The sequence below is a fragment of the Schizophyllum commune genome (assembly GCF_000143185.2).
Source record: "Schizophyllum commune H4-8 unplaced genomic scaffold SCHCOscaffold_8, whole genome shotgun sequence".
Classification (NCBI taxonomy): domain Eukaryota; kingdom Fungi; phylum Basidiomycota; class Agaricomycetes; order Agaricales; family Schizophyllaceae; genus Schizophyllum; species Schizophyllum commune.
In genome coordinates this window covers 1,264,613-1,282,747 of record NW_026089545.1, presented here as the reverse complement: position 1 = coordinate 1,282,747, position 18,135 = coordinate 1,264,613, and the positions used below count along the sequence as shown (strand labels likewise).

At 55.3% G+C, this 18,135-nt stretch overlaps 7 protein-coding genes across 7 annotated transcripts; 2 read left to right on the top strand and 5 right to left on the bottom strand.

Moving 5' to 3' along the window:
- The first annotated feature begins 423 nt into the window (after positions 1 to 423).
- On the top strand, positions 424 to 1,638 carry SCHCODRAFT_02631786 (uncharacterized protein). The gene is made up of 4 exons (XM_050345680.1): positions 424 to 741; positions 791 to 881; positions 928 to 1,318; positions 1,373 to 1,638. The coding sequence occupies exons 1-4, from the start codon at positions 444 to 446 to the stop codon at positions 1,586 to 1,588; spliced, it is 996 nt and encodes a 331-aa protein (XP_050199244.1). The 5' UTR covers positions 424 to 443; the 3' UTR covers positions 1,589 to 1,638.
- A 339-nt stretch (positions 1,639 to 1,977) lies between these two features.
- On the bottom strand, positions 1,978 to 3,902 carry SCHCODRAFT_01098598 (uncharacterized protein; the record flags this gene model as incomplete). Its single annotated transcript, XM_003030514.1, has 11 exons — positions 1,978 to 2,309; positions 2,363 to 2,424; positions 2,474 to 2,481; positions 2,531 to 2,580; positions 2,637 to 2,677; positions 2,802 to 2,939; positions 3,130 to 3,173; positions 3,216 to 3,376; positions 3,434 to 3,540; positions 3,685 to 3,741; positions 3,838 to 3,902. The coding sequence occupies 11 exons, from the start codon at positions 3,900 to 3,902 to the stop codon at positions 1,978 to 1,980; spliced, it is 1,065 nt and encodes a 354-aa protein (XP_003030560.1).
- Positions 3,903 to 5,071: 1,169 nt separating this feature from the next.
- Positions 5,072 to 7,165, bottom strand: SCHCODRAFT_02631776 (uncharacterized protein). The gene is made up of 8 exons (XM_050345679.1): positions 6,759 to 7,165; positions 6,538 to 6,708; positions 6,320 to 6,490; positions 5,979 to 6,272; positions 5,847 to 5,922; positions 5,701 to 5,794; positions 5,511 to 5,648; positions 5,072 to 5,461 (listed from the first exon to the last, which is right to left on the bottom strand). The coding sequence occupies exons 1-8, from the start codon at positions 6,848 to 6,850 to the stop codon at positions 5,448 to 5,450; spliced, it is 1,050 nt and encodes a 349-aa protein (XP_050199243.1). The 5' UTR covers positions 6,851 to 7,165; the 3' UTR covers positions 5,072 to 5,447.
- Positions 7,166 to 7,713: 548 nt separating this feature from the next.
- On the bottom strand, positions 7,714 to 10,015 carry SCHCODRAFT_02631774 (TPT-domain-containing protein). The gene is made up of 7 exons (XM_003030516.2): positions 9,824 to 10,015; positions 9,555 to 9,743; positions 9,105 to 9,193; positions 8,587 to 9,025; positions 8,363 to 8,502; positions 8,151 to 8,308; positions 7,714 to 8,095 (listed from the first exon to the last, which is right to left on the bottom strand). Exons 1-7 carry the CDS (start codon positions 10,003 to 10,005, stop codon positions 7,907 to 7,909), a joined length of 1,386 nt encoding a protein of 461 aa, XP_003030562.2. The 5' UTR covers positions 10,006 to 10,015; the 3' UTR covers positions 7,714 to 7,906.
- A 121-nt stretch (positions 10,016 to 10,136) lies between these two features.
- SCHCODRAFT_02631772 (SOH1-domain-containing protein) lies at positions 10,137 to 11,199 on the bottom strand. Its single transcript, XM_003030517.2, has 5 exons — positions 11,164 to 11,199; positions 10,870 to 11,114; positions 10,701 to 10,820; positions 10,483 to 10,635; positions 10,137 to 10,431 (listed from the first exon to the last, which is right to left on the bottom strand). The coding sequence occupies exons 1-4, from the start codon at positions 11,173 to 11,175 to the stop codon at positions 10,545 to 10,547; spliced, it is 468 nt and encodes a 155-aa protein (XP_003030563.2). The 5' UTR covers positions 11,176 to 11,199; the 3' UTR covers positions 10,137 to 10,431; positions 10,483 to 10,544.
- A 74-nt stretch (positions 11,200 to 11,273) lies between these two features.
- On the top strand, positions 11,274 to 12,607 carry SCHCODRAFT_02583412 (cysteine proteinase; the record flags this gene model as incomplete). Its single annotated transcript, XM_003030090.2, has 6 exons — positions 11,274 to 11,343; positions 11,388 to 11,445; positions 11,498 to 12,011; positions 12,065 to 12,107; positions 12,166 to 12,315; positions 12,437 to 12,607. Exons 1-6 carry the CDS (start codon positions 11,305 to 11,307, stop codon positions 12,605 to 12,607), a joined length of 975 nt encoding a protein of 324 aa, XP_003030136.1. The 5' UTR covers positions 11,274 to 11,304.
- Positions 12,608 to 13,144: 537 nt separating this feature from the next.
- Positions 13,145 to 15,921, bottom strand: SCHCODRAFT_01033739 (G-alpha-domain-containing protein; the record flags this gene model as incomplete). Its single annotated transcript, XM_003030518.1, has 11 exons — positions 13,145 to 13,326; positions 13,381 to 13,635; positions 13,686 to 13,716; positions 13,778 to 13,824; positions 13,874 to 13,986; positions 14,039 to 14,495; positions 14,549 to 14,677; positions 14,731 to 14,751; positions 14,803 to 15,012; positions 15,650 to 15,720; positions 15,800 to 15,921. The coding sequence occupies 11 exons, from the start codon at positions 15,919 to 15,921 to the stop codon at positions 13,145 to 13,147; spliced, it is 1,638 nt and encodes a 545-aa protein (XP_003030564.1).
- Between the last annotated feature and the right edge of the window lie 2,214 nt (positions 15,922 to 18,135).

Below are 18,135 nucleotides of genomic sequence, written 5' to 3'. Positions count from 1 at the left end.
CGCCTAGGAAGCTTCAACTCTTTATACCGTTTCGGTGGGATGTGGGTTTGGGTCCGAAATTATCGGTTAGTCGGAAAGGGGTGGAAGAGCATTGACTCGGTGGGGCATGGACGTGTAACACGAGGGCCGAGGGCTTTCGATTCTATACCTCGATGAACCCACTCTGGGTCGGTAGATCTCCGCCGACGGGGTCGAGCGCTTGCCACTCGTCTTTATACGTCCTTGTAAGACGCACCACGTCATTCTGACTGCCCAGACTGGCGCTCAAAGGACGCACGAGTATGGGGCTCGTTCAGCCTCTTCTCATGGGAGAACTGGGGCTTCCAGCTTGCCTGCCGTGTGATGGCTTCGAAAGTTCAACATCGTGCACGTGAAGGAACGTGACCGACGCCATACCGGGCCGGCGATTCCGCGCGCTTCGCTCCTGCCTCCGTTCTGTCTTCATGCTTCCAACACCTGTAGGTGCCAAAAGATCGCGGACGTTCCGGCGGTCTCGCAGCGCCCGCCAGGAACTTCGGACATTCCTCCTTACTCGCTCCCGTTTAACGAACCTTGCCTTCATTTTGCTCAGCTGTCTTGCGGGCGTGTCACTCCTTCTCAATCTCCAACTCTACCTTACTTCCAACAAGTTCATCACCCCCCATGGCATCCTTGCTACTATCTCACGGCCAAATGCTTACGAGGAGCTGGATCACCTCATAATAGTACCAGGGCACTCGATATGGAAGGGCACCGATCCTGGTGAGCATGCGTTGTTGCTCACCTTTGCACGCGCTGAGCCGCCCTCCAGAACTACGATTCAATGAAGATCAATGGGTGCTCGAACCGTACCAGAAAGGGGGGAGGCGCCTGTCTGCGCTGATCAAGCACATAGAGATTGGGTGAGTCGCATGTGTAGGACAAACGCCCTTTGCTGATCGTATCTAGTGCGAAGCTGGCAGCGAAGGATGAGAAGTCATTGCTAGTCTTTAGCGGTGGTCAGACGAGACCAACATCCACCACAACAGAAGCCGAAAGCTACCTCCGGTTGGCACAGGCCTCCAATGCCTTTGGCGTCCCTGCTTCCATGTACCCCTTCGCGCGCGCCACCACCGAGGACTACGCCCTCGACAGCTACCAAAACCTCTTATTCTCCATCGCGAGGTTTCATGAATACACTGGACGCTACCCCGTCAAGATCACAGTCGTGGGATACGAAATGAAGCGCGCGAGATTCACCGAACTACACCGCCGAGCCATCCGCTGGCCGGAGGGTAAGTTCAAGTACATCGGTGTGGATCCTGAGGGAGAGGAGAAGACTAATGCAGCCGAAGGAGAGGTATGTTACGTACCAGCTCATGCGCAAGTTTTTGAGATTCCTGACTCGATGTAGAAACAGAACGGCTACCTACCATACACCACCGACACGTATGGGTGCCACTCAACATTGCTGGCAAAGCGCCGCCAACGCAACCAGTTTTTGCGGTTCCATTCATATTACACGTCCGCGCCGGAACTGGCACCGTTGCTTAGCTGGTGTCCGTCCCTACATAGCGCTGGCTCTAGCCTTTACACGGGTGACTTACCCTGGGACTCTCTAGCACATTAGACACAGGCGCTCCTCATGTATTGTATCACTAATCTATTCGTGTCGCAGTCTTGCTCGGGCGGATTTCCGAATCTCAGAATAGCTGCGAGAGTGCACCGAGGGCACTTGTATGCGCGCGAACATCGTAGGGGTATCCATTGCTTACTTCTCTATCTCTAGCTGATTGACAACCGGTCCTTGGGAATATCAGGCACGCCTACAAAGCTCTTTTCCCAGGAATTACCGAAGTGGGCAAGAAGCATGCCTTAAAGCCTTCCTTATGGGGATGCATGCTACTTACCAAGAGCGGGGAACCTTTCATCGAACAGGGTGCGCTCTAGGAAGGAAGGAACGCAATTATGCGATGTGAAGTGCATACACTCTACTACAACGTAGGTGCACTATATATATTATATGTAGTCCGACTGCTGCATTGACTGGCGACCGGCCCGAGTATAGTCCTCGAGGGCATAGACAGCGGGCCGATGCTCAATTCGGACCGTCCTCTCAATGTGGACCTCGACGTCCACTTGTTCGGGCATCTCGAAATCGTTGCTGTGCCCTTTGTACATAGCGTCGTCTTCGGGTACAGCGCTGAGTTCGAGGGCGGTATGTCGCTTCTGGGATTGCAGCGAGCGGAGGGCGTGCGTCCTATCCTGCATCGAATCTATCGGCCGGGTGAAGGTAATGCTCGCAGCTGGACCGGGCCATGTATCCTCGGAGGGTGTGCGTCCAGGTGATTCTGAGTAATCCGTCATCCCGAGTTCTAGTTGCACCGGTCGACAAACGGCGTACCGTGTAGATGCAAAAGCAGCTTCATCGACATGATCCAATTGAGTGCATAGCCTAACGAGCTCCTAAGCCCGTGATAAGGACGTGTGTCATAGTAGGCCGGGCAGCACTCACCCAGCAGTCTGGTGCGCGTTAGTAAACGCATTCGACACTGCGCGAATATTTACGTACTTGAATCAACTCATCCGTGCGGTAGAAAATCAGATTGAGGATGTTGACGCCTGCGGGTCGTTGTACATTAGTTGACACCGCTTGAGAGGACGGTGAGTGCACGAACCTGTCAGGACGACGAAATAGCTCATGCCGTCATAGACCATCCTGTACACCCATACAGCTTAGTAGATAATATGTGAAGGTGATACGCACATCGTAAACAAGCGTGACATGCTACTGAGCAGCATTATCAGTATCGTAAACACACCGAGGTCGCCAGGATACTCACCGAGTCTTGCCCGCCTTCAATGCGCGATATTGAAGGAGAAACCACATACAGATGGCCGTCGTGCTGAGATCGTAGATCATGGCAAGTGCGTAGTACACCCAGGCGCCGAACACCTTGCGGTCGCTAACGGCACGACAACTATAGTGGGGAATTATCGTAAGAGGACAGCCAGTGCATACTTGAGTGCTGTCCTTACTTGCCCTAGACGTGCGAAATCATTTCGTCAGCAAGGAGGCGCAGTCGATGGGCAGTCCGACGTACGTGTTCCAGGTCCAGTTCCGCTGCTACCGCGTTAACCCAGCCTCTGATATGATGCAGGAGATCTTACGTGTCCGGTGGTGAAGAGTAGCGACCCACTCCAACTGTGGGAGACTGTGAGCGACCATAGCGATCTATGAAGTAGGCAAAACCCACTGTACAAGCCGCCGTATACAACAGGGCCAATAGACTTGACGTGAGGCGGGATCGCCTCGATAAGTTATATGCACTACGAAGGGTTAATCGTGAGATGGACCACGCCTGCTTCCGCACTTGCCGGAGACCCAGGATAGCCTGGGCGACCATCGCTTGTATCACTAACGCGAGGCGAGCGTTAAGCCGACAGTTCAAAGCGGGAACATGCCAGCGCGTACCCTTAAAGATCGGAGGGAGTAGGTAGAACTGGTCACAGCTCTTCACGGTGAAGTACGGATAGAAGAAGCCGACATTGGACACGGTGAGCACGCATATGCTCGTTATGCTGGGGGAAGGGTAAAGAGACCTGTCAGAACATAAGTCGCGAGATGAATTCCGCCACGCACTTGATGAGTATGAAAAGGATTGCGGAAACGCTTATCACCACAGTGAGCGCGCGTCCGGGAAAAAGCAGGGGTGGTGTACTCACGACAAGCCGCGCGAGTCCCGAACCAATCTCCATCCTCTCGGGAGCACCTCGGCGAAGCTTCACGAAGTTCAGTCAGTATGGACCAGCTACGCACGGAGGGATGGGACGCGGGAAGCAAGCGGCGTAAGGCCCGCAAGAGACGCATGGACGCACTGAAAGATGGCGATGGACAACGATGCCACTCTCAAATTCGCCGCGATCGTGAAAGCATCGGCCATTGGCCTGCCTCTCAGCGCCTTCTTGCAGCACGCTCGCGGTGATTCAGACGATGGTGGTAGCTACAGAGGTGCTTGAAGCCGCCCGATACGCCACCATCGTCACTTTGCCCCCGCCGGCACCCCATCCCGATGAGCGATGGCAGCTTGGCGAAGAAATTTGGCTGAAACGGCTGTCGGCATCCCGGCGTAGTAAGGTGACCCATATGGAAGAGATCGACTCAATGGACGTCAGCAGATGATGTGGAGGGGTGGCCTGCGGTGATTCAATAACTACGCGCATGCGCGCGCCATTGGTATGAAACTGACCAAGCCGACGCTGCACGAGTCATGACGCTGGGTCCTTGAAGTGACAGAAAGGCGTCGGAAACACTCCGAGAGTTGCCCGCAGCGTCCCCCAGCGCGCGCCTAACGCCGTTTGACGACAACTACCCTCGTGATTGGCACTGGCATTGAAACAGAGGGAGACAAATAGTGACTGTAGCCAAGGAGTACTGCCCTGGCGTATGGTCAGCATGATTGACTGAACATAAAGGAGAGTGTAATTCCTTGGTACCTTTCAATTTCTCGGTTCCCTTGGTCGAGACCCCTGGTCGATCTATAGCTAACTCTCGCCTATGTGTGGCTGAAGTTGCAGTGGTGCTGCAGCGCGATGGTTACTTCATTATGCCACTGTGAGCTCCTGGGCTGTACGTCTCTAGGTTGTAACTTGCCTGGCATAAGCCGCATGAGGCCAAATGAACGGGGTGAAAGAGCATGGCGATGGAGGCCACAAGCTATCCGATGACCTTTGCTGTCATGAGGTCTGGCCATCTATGATGCCGCCAGGTTATGGTTAACGATGGCGAATCCAACGCGCGGCACCCATGCGCGCGCCTGCAGCTATAAATCCTTGATAAGGTGAGACGGAGATGACAGAGGTGTTCCTGCTGGCAGGCGACCACGTCAGCAAGACAGTGACCCGCGAAGATTCATGTTTATCTCGCGGCCACATGGTCGAATATGGACGTCAGTGTCAGTGAATTGGCATCATGACGGAAAGGTCTGAAAAGGTCAACCGTGGGGAGGTCTTCCCCAACGCCATGGGGGTACGCGAGCCGCACGCGACTGACTCGTGGCACAGATGGGAAGATCGACGGCCTTCTTTCGACCCATCTTCCGAACAAAGGCAAGGGGAACGACAAAATGTATTATTGCCCGAGGAGCGTGTATCGATGTGTGGCACTAGACCTACGTGTCGTATGGTAGTTCTCGACCACCCGTCCGCAGCAGATTATCGATAGCAAGCACAGAGCGATGTGTTTACAGTAGGTAAGTATATCAGGCGGAGATCTAGCTAGCTACAGGTGATTACAGTAAATAGAATCAACGTGTAGGGGTCAAGGAAGAAAGCGCCCTATCAAAAGGCGCGCGCAGAACAGTGGGACGAGTCCGGAGCTTGCAATAATTAAGGTAAATGCGGGGGTAGTGTACAACATGTTCGACTTGGATAATGCAGGGAGAGCATTACGACGAGAGGAAGCGCGTCATCGTGCGATTATACGTGGACTAGCGCGCAACTACTGCAGAGTAATGAGCGCTACTTGAAGCGGAGGCGGTGTTGTAACTCACAAGCGTGATGAAGTTCGACAAGATTTGACCAGGTAAGGACGCGGATGTCGCGTTGATCACCAATTAAGTTAATGCTGCTGTTGGTCATGCCAAGGTCGACGGCCATTCGCATAGCCATGTCATAGTGCATACGAGCATCTGTCATCACGTCAGTCGTCTCGTTACGCGCGCTGTCGGAATCGTAATGCACCTTCATCTTTCTTCAAACGCTGCTCGGCCCAAGCAAGAAGAATAAGAGTATGAAGCATGGGCATCGTGGCCGCAGGACGTCTGCCGAGCATATTCTGGCAAGGGAGTGAGCAAGGACGCCCATGCGATAGCGAGGCGGACACGAACCTTAGCGTTTTCAGCATACACCTCGCCGACGGACTCGATGGTACGGCCGTATGTGAGATCGGCGCGCGTGCTGTGCCTAAAACAGGGAGATGTGAACATTCCACACAGGTACCAGATCGGCGCGACACGCACTTGCATGCGAGCGCAGCTATACAGCTAGCGAACGGAGCAGGAAGAGTACCGCTCCAGACCTGCTTCCAGATGTCGTTGGAATTCACGAACTGGAATTGGTGTACGTGATTTCGTATGAAGGCTTCCGTGAACTCGGTGATCAGGGTGCGGTTGGGGTAGTTCTGGTTGTCCTGGTCGAATAGACTGATTGGCTGACGCTGCGGAACGACGGGGGCTGGTGTGGGAGCGACGTAGTTGTATCCCCCTTGTACCTGATTCGGATACGAGGGGGTGATCGGGGACGAAGTTGAATGTCTGGAAGAGGGTCAAAAAGACGTCGCGGAGGCCGCTAAGCGCCGCACCTATGTCCTGCCTGATAGGTGCTGGGGTATGGCTGGAAGCGCGGACTGGAAGATTCGGCTGCGACTGCACCGCTTGGCTTGGGGGAATGGGTGGCGCGCGAGCTACTCCCAGCGTATGTCTGAGGCCCGGATATAGAGAAGGCATCCATGGAAGAGCCATTTTCCGCAGCGCTATTGCATGGTTAGCGAGCGCGTCAAGAACAGGGATAGGGGCGCACCGTTCTTCGATGGGATTGAACGCTGTTCCAACATTCGGACCCGCGATCGCCCTGCTACGCTCCGCAAAATAGCGCTCGCGATCCTTGAACTTGCAGGGGATCTTCGCCGCCTTACAGGCATCGCATTTCGAGTCGGGATGAGGTTGAAGGCATTTTATCTTTTTAAGGCGACTGGGAGGCGCGATGAGAGCTAGGGACAAAGAGAGAGGATGGTGACGTGCCAGTTGTCGCAAGATGTGACCAGACGTGGGCGCTTCTTGTGCCCCGTTGTAGTCTGGGGGGACTCGATGATGAACTGGAAAGCGTCTTCCATGGGGAAAGCGGACGAGAGGGACAAACGAGCGCCGGACCTAAATAGTCAGCTACCATGCGACCGTCACGGGGGTAACGGAAGAGCGACCCCCGCCGAAAATTCCACATGCACATATCAACCACAATTTTGCTATTTTCGATTCCCGATCCGTTTCAGACCCGCTGAGCGGCTGTGGACCAGGGCTACCCTCCGTCGTCGCAGCCAGGGCTCTCAGACGCCGCCACCGCCCCATGTTTTCATTTCAACAATTCCCCTTTCCATGACAAGCGCGGAGTCACCCGCTTTGCGCCAGACGTACGATCTCCGCAAAAGACGGCAGACGAGGTTGAGAGAGTCGAGGGCGAGATCGTTTGGGCTCCATACGGCGTCCACTACCCGCGCATGGTCCAGCGCCAGCTCTTTGTACACGCTACGCTGAACTCTCGCTCTTCATCACCAACAGATCTCTCAGCGCCTAATCTCCACCGCTATGATTAGCAGCTACGAACTTCAGAAGTTCTCAAGCCGCCCATGTGGCTTCCGCGGTAGGACCCACAACGGTAAGGTGTGGTGTACCTAGGGTTCATCGTCGTGTGGTCCCGAAACGGACGAGTCTATAGGTAAGTTCACTTCGCAGACAGCCCCATCTGCCTGTTCGTTTGTGGAAACCCGGTGGCAACGAAACGCGGACGTGCGCTCACTGTGCCGAGCCGAAGGCAAGTCGAATGCTCCGTTCCGGACGGTAATCGTCCGCACAGGGTCACACATTCAGTGACCTGAGACAGCGACCCTGAAGCCTGAGGCGGCGCAGGAGCCTTCACAGGGAATTCCTGGCTGCCAGGTTCTTACCCGCCCATACGGTCAAGTATGACAAGTATACAGCTCAGTCAGTCAATCAGTCATCTGTTTCCGATTAGTCCGTTCAGCCGGAGGTAGCAGAAGGAATACCGTGTACCAAAATCACTCACGACTCCGACTCCGAGGTCACTTGGGGGTGAGTGAGGGTGTCGGCCCACGAATAATAGACAAGTAAGTCCTTGTATTCCCTGTCCGGAATACAGAGCGCGGGCGTCGATATTATGGTCGCGAACTCCAGGCTCGAGCCGCATCCATAGATTCGCGCCTCGCATCGTCCATTAGCAACGCATCTACCCCATGTTTCGTCTCCCATCGTTCTTGGCTGCCGCCCTCCTGCGAGTCCTTGCGGCGTTGGACACTGTCGTCGTCCAAGCCTGCGGAGAACAGCACTTGGCTCGAGGTCCGCGGCTGCGTTTCCGTCTTAGAATATTAACGAATTTGCCTATCAAGACCGCTTACGCACCTCATCGCCTTCACCAACCGACGAGGTCAAGCGCACAGTTTCATCGTACGTCGCGCCGAGCGCCTCGTCATCCGTGCTCAGTGGAATTCCATGCGGGTCAAGTGGCACCGGCGACTCGATGCTCTTACGGTACTTGTGGTACGTATACAGCACGATCCCTGAGCACGATGCTTCAGCGCCCGCAAGCGTCAGGAGAATTGAACTTCGCTTACCGGAGACGGTAATGGCTACACCGGTGATGTTCAACGGTGTGAGCTCGTCGCCAAAAAACCACGCAGATATTGTAATGGTTGTGACCTCCTTTGCTATGCCTGCGATCGACATCGGGACGACACCCGCGCGTTGGAGGATGCTGTGAAAATGTCTCAGCACTGCAGGCGCAACATAGAACTTGCAGAAATATCGGGCAGGCGCTAAGTGATAGCACAGGACTCACTAAAATTCTGATAGCACCATGAAAAAGGCGAGGACCCCTGGAGCGGTCAAAAAGAATATAGTCTTCATGGACGCCCCGAAGGACTCGAAGAATTCGCTCTGGAGAAGCGATAACCAGCTATCCATGATCAAGCTGATCACGCCGAGCGTGACAGCCATCGCAGGTGCTAGCCAGAATAGCGTCGCCGCGGGGTTATCCATTCCCATGTCCTTCTTCTTCAGCAGGAGCTGAGTAAGGCTCCACCGCAGACCACCCAGAGCGCTCGCGCTCAGCACGAGTAAGAAGCCGCCAAATACGAAGTGCGTCTCCGTGGCCACCATAAGCAGCACGCCGGCGAAGATGAGGAAGATGACGCCTATCAGTCGGAGCGAGAACACCTCGAGGCGGAATATGAACGCGAAGAGGAGGACAAAAATGAGCGACGAAGACTTGCACATCGCTGGCGTCACGCGAGAGAAGCGATGGTACGTCAGTAAACCACAGCAGCCGCGGGGGAGAGTGGCGTGGGCCGCACGTACTGTAGAAGCTCAGCGAGATCGTCTTGAGCGAAAGGTTCGATAGACCGATGTCCAGGCCGGTGGCCATCGCAGTCGGAACGGCCTTCGTCCTGACGAAGATAGTAAGTATACAATAGTGACGGGAACCGGCGCCTCAGAATGGACTAAGGGGGATCATCTAGGCGCCAACAAAGTTGCGGGCAGAAGCCCCAAAGAGGACATGAGGTCTCCCTCATGTCCTCCGTTCGTGTTATGAGCAACGCCACGGGGGAGCGGCGTCTGCATGATGCACGCCCAAAGTCACCAGAAGAGCGCAGATGACAGGCGCACAGTGGAAGATGGTATGGTGGAATACGCGACGCATCCCGCCGGCCCTCCGTCCCATCAATAGCTTGACTAGTTCGAGAGAGCGCACGGCGTTTCATGCGCAAACCGGGGGTCGACACGCGCCAAAAAGCAGTAGACACTCACCCGTAATCCGTACGGCTCGGACTATTCGCCGGCCGGAAGTGCTGGGGCCAAGCGTAGCGCAGAACTGCAGCGAGGAGAAATTGTACTAGCATATGGAACGTTGTGACGAGGAGAGGGTAGGGAAAGTGGAAGTGGTCATCCGAGAACATCCATTTGTTGTAGACCGACAATATTATGGCAAAGAAGAACCTAGAGTGAGCGTTTCCCTGTTCAGTAACAACCTTTTGACGCGTACGACTGTAATGGGAAGGGGGCAAAGCGCAACTTACCACGACGCGATAAATAATAAATTAGTAGCAGCATGTCGCCACCACAGGCGTTTCCTTTCTTCTGGAGTAGCGAGGTGGACTTCCCCGAGTTCTGCATCCAGGTCTAGAGTGTCTTCGTGCGCTCTGGAGTCTGCGCCGTCTAGCGAATCCGTCGGTCGCGCATATCCCTGGTTGGCTGGCATCAGAGGAGGATCGAAGCAGTGACACGTGGCTTAAGCCGCCGTAGCCTGATCGGCCCGCGGACCGGTGCGTTAGATGGTTGCATTGTCTTGGCGAAGGCCTCAGGCTGCTCTGGTGATTCTCATTGTTCACGGAAGGGGCAATTGGACGGTCCTTTAGAGTCTACAGACTACTAGAATACAACGTAATGCCTACGTGTAGCGTAGGGATGATAGCGTTCAAGGCACGGGGGTGCATACCCTGCAAGCAGAAGTTCAAGGGTGCAATGGCGCGGTGCTGGACGCCGTTCTGGCGGAGCGTACTGGTGAAGCCCCGAGTCGGTCTGATTTCATCGTGCCCGTACATCAGTACCGCTCGCGGCTGGTAAAGACATCCGATGAATTTAGATAGAAGCACAGATATGTGGAGGGTGTACGACATAGTTCGCACTGTGACCGCGCATGGTAAGAGGTTCCGAGGGGACAAATGACAAAACTTACATGAAAACAAGCGAGCAGTGAACGTCGCTGACTTTGAATCTCGGGAAGCTTGCGAGGTACCGCTACGCGGGCGCGTTGGCTGGTTTGTCTTCTGGCCCCGTGTTCTGCTCCGTGGCTGTACTCGGATTACCGTTGAGGTACTTTGGGTCGCGCCTATGGAGGCTCGGGTAAGTCCTTCTTCCCAAGGAATTTAATCCGACGCAGATGGCGTGACGTACCAAGTCCTCCAATGTAAATATTGCTTCCGGTCGAGCATTTGGCGCCATGCGTCGTTCTTCATGTTGGCCCGGAACTCTGGTATTTGAAGAAGCTCAAGGTGGTGTAATGCATGTGGGTAGCTGAGAAAAAATGGGCTAAAGAACATGCGCCACAAATGTGCCTTCTTACTGAATGAACCGCGCGTACTCCTTCTCTTTCCAGTAGAGGAGGTACTGAAGATAGTTGATGAATGCGGGCTGGTCCAGTATGTTCTGTTGAGCCAAAGACGCGAGATAGAAGGGATTTGCGAGCGCCTGGACGAACTCCAGTTCTATCTCGAATCTAGCGCGATTGACGGCCTTGGGATCAGTAGGGTCGTAAGTCATCCATGGTGGTTGTATGAAGGCCTGGGCGTTGGAATCTTCGGCGGGAGGCTTCAAGAGTTCAGTGCAGTGCCCATGAGCACGTAGCGCGGCGCCTTACAGCGGGCTCCATGTGGACAATGGCCGTTAGGAACAAGGGACGTGGTATTGTTCTCTGTTTGGCTCCGTCTTTGATGCCGATCGCATCTAGACGCGCGTCGCGTCTTGCGTCGCGTCCTGATCGCGTCTTGAAACTGAAATCATGTCGGGCGACGAAGACTCTAACGGGTGGCAACTAACGGTGAGTGGCATACACATAACCAATCACCTTACTGATCAGAGCAGGAATCCGATCCCGGTGTTTTCAGCGAGTTGTTGAAGAACCTGGGGGTCCCTCTGATAGGTGCGTGGCGGAATTGCCACTCTTCTGAACTGGTACTGACATATGACCCTAGTGGACGACCTATACACGCTCGATCCCGAATCACTGGCGACTCTACAGCCTCTACACGCCTTGATCTTTCTCTTTAAATGGGTTCCTACTTCGGATCCCTCATCCTCCACTGCTGGCGAGTATGACAGGGACTTCCCTGGCTTCTTCGCGCACCAGGTCGTCAACAATGCGTGCGCCACACTGGCAGTTCTGAACGCTCTTGGCAACATCCCCGGGCTGCCCACGGGGCCCGAACTGGCAGAACTGAACAACTTCACCACGGGGATGGACCCACAAACCCGAGGGCTCGTAATCACTAGCGCCGACTGGCTGCGCGAGGCTCACAACAAGCTGTCCCCACCCAACGTCATCTCCCTCGATGGACTCGGCCTACCGAAGACTACCGAGGACGCCTACCACTTCGTCGTCTACGTGCCGGTTCTAGGGAACCTCTATGAACTGGACGGCTTGAAGCAATTCCCCGTCCGTCACGGCCCGTATGACGAGAGCGGTGAAGGGTGGGTGAAGAAGGCAAGGTGCGCGCTATTCGAGGACTCCGTGCAGAGGGCCCATGTCTAACGCATGTCAGGGAGGTAATAGAAGCGCGGATCGCTACTTACCCTCCGGGCGCGGTGAGTGTCGCTCATGTATAGCGCCGCCGCATGCCGCTTACAAGTGCCGTCTATACAGTTGGAGTTCAGCCTTCTCGCGCTGCGAGATGACCCTCTTCCTGCGCTGCAATCGCGCTTGCAGGAACTGCAGGCAGCCGGGCGGGACGGCGAAGCAGCCGAAGTGACGATGAAGCTCGCCGACGAGCAGGCGAAGCGCGAGCGCTGGGCTGTGAGTGATGTCTGGCAGCTGCCCGGAGACCTCGAATGCTGATTGATTGCTTCACCATGAACTTCCCATTGCCTATTGCGTCTTCTCGCCTGGATCTTTCGCGCCGCATCTACTCTCGCAGTTCGAGAACAGCTTGCGGAAGCACAATCACGTCGGCTTAATGCACGCTCTACTGATCGCCCTCGCGAAGGCTGGGAGGCTGTCTCCCGCGCAGGAGAAGGCGAGGCAGCTGATGAAGGAGCGAATTGAGAAGAGGAGGGCAAAGGGCGACCACGGGATGGACGAAGATTAGGCGCACTGCGGACCGACGCGAGCCGTCACTTTACCCTGTATCCACGAACACGCAGCATGTTGTACCTGCCCAGCTGGCCCCTCATGTCCCCGTCTTCATGTTGTATAAGAGCGAAGGCCGCCCATGGCGTCGAGACACCGTCATCCCACAGGGAGGTGCGAAAACTGCGGAACAGTGATGTATTTAACCGCAACATCCTACTGAGAAGCCCATGACCCGAGATGTATGCAGAAAACATGAGTAGAAAGCAAGCAGACGCTGTCAGTAGATGTAGCCAGTCGACAGTGCACGTACAGACGTAGTGTAGCGCGGGCAAAAAAGAGAAAACGAGCGGGCGAACGTAAGTACCGATTAGGGGGAGGACAGTATATACTAAGACAAGAACAATAGTCGTGAGCGTATGGTGATAACTTAGGATAATGGTGCAGCAGCAGCAAGACAGATGGGAGCCAGATATGCGAGCAAGACAGGGTATGGTTGATAGATACGAGATCAATGTTCGTGGCGAGGTGTATGGAGGGATGTGGAGAGGTGGTGTTATATGAGTTTTGCGGTCTCGAGGTGCTCGCGAACGATGGCGTCCTTCACTGCATTGAGTGTGTACGCTGTCTGCTTCTTGTCTACGGCCGTCGTGTAGTGCGCAAACAACGTCCGCTGAGCGTTCGTACCCGTCTTCTGGGAGCAATTCTGCATGATCTCGTAGAAGTAGGTACGGAAGTCTGTAAATCCGGACGTTGATCAATACGCCCACGAAGCAGTACTAGGAGACTCACACTTGCACACTGTCTTGGTATCATTTGACCGGTCCTTGAAGCTCGGGAAGTAATCCTTGATCTGCGCCTTCGAGCTCTTGAGCTTGAAATCGAGGACGTCGCACTTGTTAAGGAACAGCACGAGTTGCGCGCGCAACAACAGCTTTTCCGAGCACAGCGTCTTCCACAGCGACATGCTATCGCGTAACCGGTTTGTGCCCGTCTCATCCACCTCGTCAAAGACACTGACGGGTGCGAGGAAGATAACGGCCGTGACTGCATATAACGTCAGCCTGGTCACACCAGGACATGAACAAGCATCATACCGTCGTCGAAATACGAGAACCAGCCCGCTCGCTGACATGAATATGCAGGTCAGCGTGGCATAAGGGGCGAGATCTCACGAAGCACTACGCACTGCTGATCGTGAACCAGAGAAATCGTAGAATATCCAGTTCTTTTTCGCTTTGACAGGTCATGAGAGAGATCTAGCATGTAACGGCGACCGGCGTACCCAGGTTGAAGGTATATTCTTGCACGGCTGTCGTTCGTAGGCGACATCGCAACACATCATCATCAGAAGGCTGGTACGATGAGTCCGCTATTCGATCGACATCGGCCAAGAAGCTAGTAGAGTGTCAGTCAGGACGCGTGCGAGGCATCAGGCAGACCAACTCACAAGGAAGAAGAGTCCTCCAGTTTGACATCGGGTCTAGATGCCAGCAATGCCTTAACAGCAGCGTCCGTCCACAATGTTCGTATCTCGTCCCTACAACCAGCCAGGACCTCCGTGACATCGTCGAGGGCCTTCGCATACTTGCGTATATGTGAGGGCGTCTCTTCCGAGGCCTTCGGTGATCGTGATGGCGGGGTAATCTTCTTCAAAGCCTGCTGCCATCTCACATTGCTATTCACGTAGAATTCGCCGTGGGGAGAAGGTGTGTCGTCGCGGGGTGGGGGAGTTACAGAGATGATGCTGGAGTCGTCGCAATGGGCAAACATGTCGGTGTCCTGGATCGCGGGGTCGTCTATTGAAGCAGCGCCGAGGCTCGTCTCGAGCTCCCCTTGTATGTTCCGTAGCGGACCGAGCTTGAGCGACAGCATCTTGTGCGTATTATCAAGCTTCGTCTCGTTTCCTGCCGACGATGGTCATTGTCGGGATTCGCGGACGTTAGGGGGAGTATATTACCGGATTCAAACTCTTCGTGGATAGCATCAATGATCGTGTTCACCGCGCGCACAAGGTTCAGTTGTATGACGACCTTCCAGGACGCGCGCTCTTCTTGCCATTCATCCTTCGCGTAGGCCAATTGCAGATCTGCGGGGCAAGGTTAAGTGGGCTCGGAGTGCGGGGGTATTCGACAGACGCACTTTTTATGACCGTGGACTTCCCTGGGAGGGTATGTGAGCGGGAAGTACGCGTGCAGCGTTCGCGCAACGTACCTGCATGCGCCTGACCCAGCAGCAGCACCTTGATCGCATCTTTCGTCCTCCTCTGCTCCGCGGCCGCCTCTGCCTTGATCTCCTCATCTATCTTCCTCGAGTGACTGGCGTCCCGCGCCTCACGCTGCTTCCGCGCTTCCCGCTCTTCAGGCGTCTCGTTTGGCGGAGGCGCGAGGATCTCCTGCCAGTGAGGGGGGTCGGCCGAGGTCTCTGTGGAAAAGCGGGAGCGGGTCATGCAGAAAGTGGAAGGAAGTGAGCGTAAGAAGAAAAGAGCGGACTACTATTTGCGGGAAAGGCGCGACCTGACAACTGACGGTCTTCGCTTCGGCATCCGCACGTGCCCGGTGAATTACTTATGTATTAAGCACGATCTCTTGACATCTGCTTCAATGGTCGATTAGGGCGGGGCCCGGCATATGAGAAATCGGCGATGGGGACGGCGCGTATGCACGCTTCGCGCTTTGGGTCGCGGTTGCCACTCGGCGTAGGAGACAAGGTTCGCGGAAAACAAACCTCGAATCCGGCGCATCAATCAAGGAACCGGCAAGCCCCGCTCCTCCGCCTCCCGACCCACCTCTTCCTCTTCAAAAGCACCTCCACGACGATGCGAACAACCTCAGACGACTCCCCTCGCGCAGAACTCCTGCATCCCCCCTCGCGATGCGATTGCGACGGCTCTCACGCGCGGCCCAAATCTTCCCTTTTTGCGTTTGGTGTCTGCTCATCTATCAGCGCTATCCCTTGCTGACACCTGATCATCAAAGAGACAGGACCGCGTTGTCGGGATGCAGCCTCGCCCGCAGTCGGATTGGGCACTTGCAGGCCCCTGCAGGTGAGAAATAATTACTCTCGGGTGTTGGTAGCCTCCCTCCCCGCAGGCGACACTGAGGGCACCCATGCGCCACCTCCACGCCAGCGCTTTGCGGGGGATCAGCGAATGTTGAACTTTCCCCGATATCCTGCGTCCTGTTCAAGCACAGCTAATTCCTGGACCCACCTTTCGCCGCGCGTTGTCACCGCTGATCCTTCGCCATCCGTCTCCAACGCCTTCAAGGGCGCCATCGAGTGGTCTATCTTATTGCTGCCGTAGGGTGCTTTCTCTGCAATCATATAACTCATCTCTCGCCTCAACGATTCTCCTGCCAGCAACGTCGCGCGCGACACAAGCTACTTACTACTGCGTGTGCTAGGGCCCATAGGCCAGCCTATATCCTCATCATCGATGGCCTAGTCAAACTATCTCTTGCTCCGTTTCCACCGGGACAGTTCGCGCCTACGCTGACCCCATTCCGCTCGTCGTCCATTGAAGAGTCGCCCAGTACGGCATCCAGTCCAGCGCTTGACATTTGGTTGTGGATCTGCGACGACGAGGGTCCACGCTCCGCCTCCCTCGCCGTCGCTAACGGCTGTCGCCAAAGGCCTGCGCGTGATTCCGACGCTTGTTTCCTCTGTCATAATATATCTCCTGACACGCTCAGTCTCCCTGCCTACGCAAATGAACGGGATGACTCTGTCTAGACACTCGGATATTACTTGGCGACAGGCAATGACCTGGATACCGCGTTAGAGTCATCGCTACGCTCGAGCCTCGACTTCCAGAACTTGCGACACCTCTCGTCTTGCGCGTATGATTTCCCGCCGAACCGTACATCCTTGGCTGCGCAACTGTCATCGTCGACGGCGCCCGCGGTGGAGAAACCGACGCGAGCGCACTGAACAGACTTTGCACGCGCGCGACCCTCGTTATACACGTATTTGCTGTGCCGACCAGACGGAGGTGTGTATGCTCCACATGATGAGGCCCTGGCAGAAGACGCTCTATATTGGCAACAGAGTCAACAAACACGCTCTGGCATCCTTCTCTCTCTCTAGACCTGATTGACTTTGACGTGTCTGCGTGCACAACAGATCGTTGTTGACTCAATCACCCTCTCTTACCATCTCTCCGAGTCGCGTCCCGATGTCTGGCCTTTCTGACCCCGCGTCACAGCTGAGCGAACTTACAGCGCCTTTCTACATTATACTACGGACGCAACTAACTTGCTCTGCGATCTTGCGCAACAGGATCGTCTTTACGGTTGCCTCAGCCAACATAGCGATGCCGCCCGTGTCCGTCGCGGTCGGCTGAGCATCTGGCAGAGCTCCCCCAAGGTTACCGCCCCCCTAGAGGCTTGGTATATTTCCATACATTGCTCTTCGCCATCCTCCCTCTTAAGTCCATAGCTCAATGGACGGCCAATGTTGCTCGTGATCTTGTCCTTTCCTCACGCGCCTCCTGCCAGTTCAGCTCTGCAAGCTCCGTATGTCGCTGACTTTGAAATCTGGAAGCCTCTCATACTCGCCGGAAAGCCTCGCAATCGCGTTCCTATCTACTTCGAGCCGGCTTACTCTGGCGCCGAACACTTGCCATATCCCTCTTCATACACACAAATTTCTGGCTCTTCATCTCGTCTTGTTCCGTCCCAATACAGTACGCCCGTGTGCCTTCAATTTACGCCTTCTTGTTCTCCCTCCCCTCCCCACTCTCCTCCGCCCCGCGCGCCGACCTGCATTGTCCTCCAGATCTGGAAGCACCCCCGTTTGCTCTCCGATCAACGTTCTTGCTGATTGCGGCAGGTGCCGAAGTTCTTGTTCCGTGCTTACCGGCGGGACGGTGCGGCAAGGCCGATTTCGGTAGGCGGCAGTGTGGCGGGACCCTTCATGTTCTGCGGCTGACGGCAGCGTCCTTGATTGCGCGGTTCGAACCTGATCTTCCAGGACCTTCACGGCAAGGGGGCGGGACCGGAGTGAGAAGGTACAGGACGCCAACAGGTGGGACAATTCAGTGGGGCACGGCGAGCTCATTGGGACGCCAGTAGCCACTCATCGCGGTGTGTCTATAGCTTTTGTCGTCGGGCGACGAGAGCCCGTACAGCTGTCCTTTTGACACTTCTCGAGTCTGCTGTGACTCCGAACTACTGACAGCATTGAACGAGGCAGAGTTCACGCATCGAGGCTTGTCCGGTACCGGTACACGAAGTCGGCCTTCTGCTTCTCGAAATCGAGGACGCTGCGTCCTTCCGCCGGCTCGAATACGCCAACTTCTGCCGACAGCAAGCTTGACCGACGACCCTGCACTTTCGGCAATTATACTCGCAATTGACCAGGCCCCCATCTCGACCCTCGGCTACTCCTGGGCCTTCATCTACTGATTGGTCAGTAGTAGGGCTCCCCTTCTGTTTCTTCGCCGAAATGCTGACATACGAGCTTTGGGCTGCTCTTCTGCCACTTATTAGACGACATATACGACATCTCACTAAGGCCAAGGAAGCACAGCTGCGTGCTCGAAGTCCT

Excerpts from the sequence above, each read along its gene's own strand:
- SCHCODRAFT_02631786 (XM_050345680.1), top strand. The coding sequence starts at position 444 with ATGCTTCCAACACCTGTAGGTGCCAAAAGATCGCGGACGTTCCGGCGG. Across the intron at positions 742-790 it reads ATGGAAGGGCACCGATCCTG|AACTACGATTCAATGAAGAT; the intron begins GTGAGCATGCGT and ends GCCGCCCTCCAG. Across the intron at positions 1,319-1,372 it reads CTAATGCAGCCGAAGGAGAG|AAACAGAACGGCTACCTACC; the intron begins GTATGTTACGTA and ends GACTCGATGTAG.
- SCHCODRAFT_02631776 (XM_050345679.1), bottom strand. The coding sequence starts at position 6,850 with ATGGAAGACGCTTTCCAGTTCATCATCGAGTCCCCCCAGACTACAACG. Across the intron at positions 6,491-6,537 it reads TTCAATCCCATCGAAGAACG|CGCTGCGGAAAATGGCTCTT; the intron begins GTGCGCCCCTAT and ends ACCATGCAATAG. Across the intron at positions 5,923-5,978 it reads ATAGCTGCGCTCGCATGCAA|GCACAGCACGCGCGCCGATC; the intron begins GTGCGTGTCGCG and ends TCCCTGTTTTAG.
- SCHCODRAFT_02631774 (XM_003030516.2), bottom strand. The coding sequence starts at position 10,005 with ATGCCAGCCAACCAGGGATATGCGCGACCGACGGATTCGCTAGACGGC. Across the intron at positions 9,194-9,554 it reads CCGAGCCGTACGGATTACGG|GACGAAGGCCGTTCCGACTG; the intron begins GTGAGTGTCTAC and ends TATCTTCGTCAG. Across the intron at positions 8,096-8,150 it reads CGGTTGGTGAAGGCGATGAG|CCGCGGACCTCGAGCCAAGT; the intron begins GTGCGTAAGCGG and ends ACGGAAACGCAG.
- SCHCODRAFT_02631772 (XM_003030517.2), bottom strand. Across the intron at positions 10,821-10,869 it reads GAGTACGCGCGGTTCATTCA|CTACCCACATGCATTACACC; the intron begins GTAAGAAGGCAC and ends ATTTTTTCTCAG. Across the intron at positions 10,636-10,700 it reads TATTTACATTGGAGGACTTG|GCGCGACCCAAAGTACCTCA; the intron begins GTACGTCACGCC and ends GAGCCTCCATAG.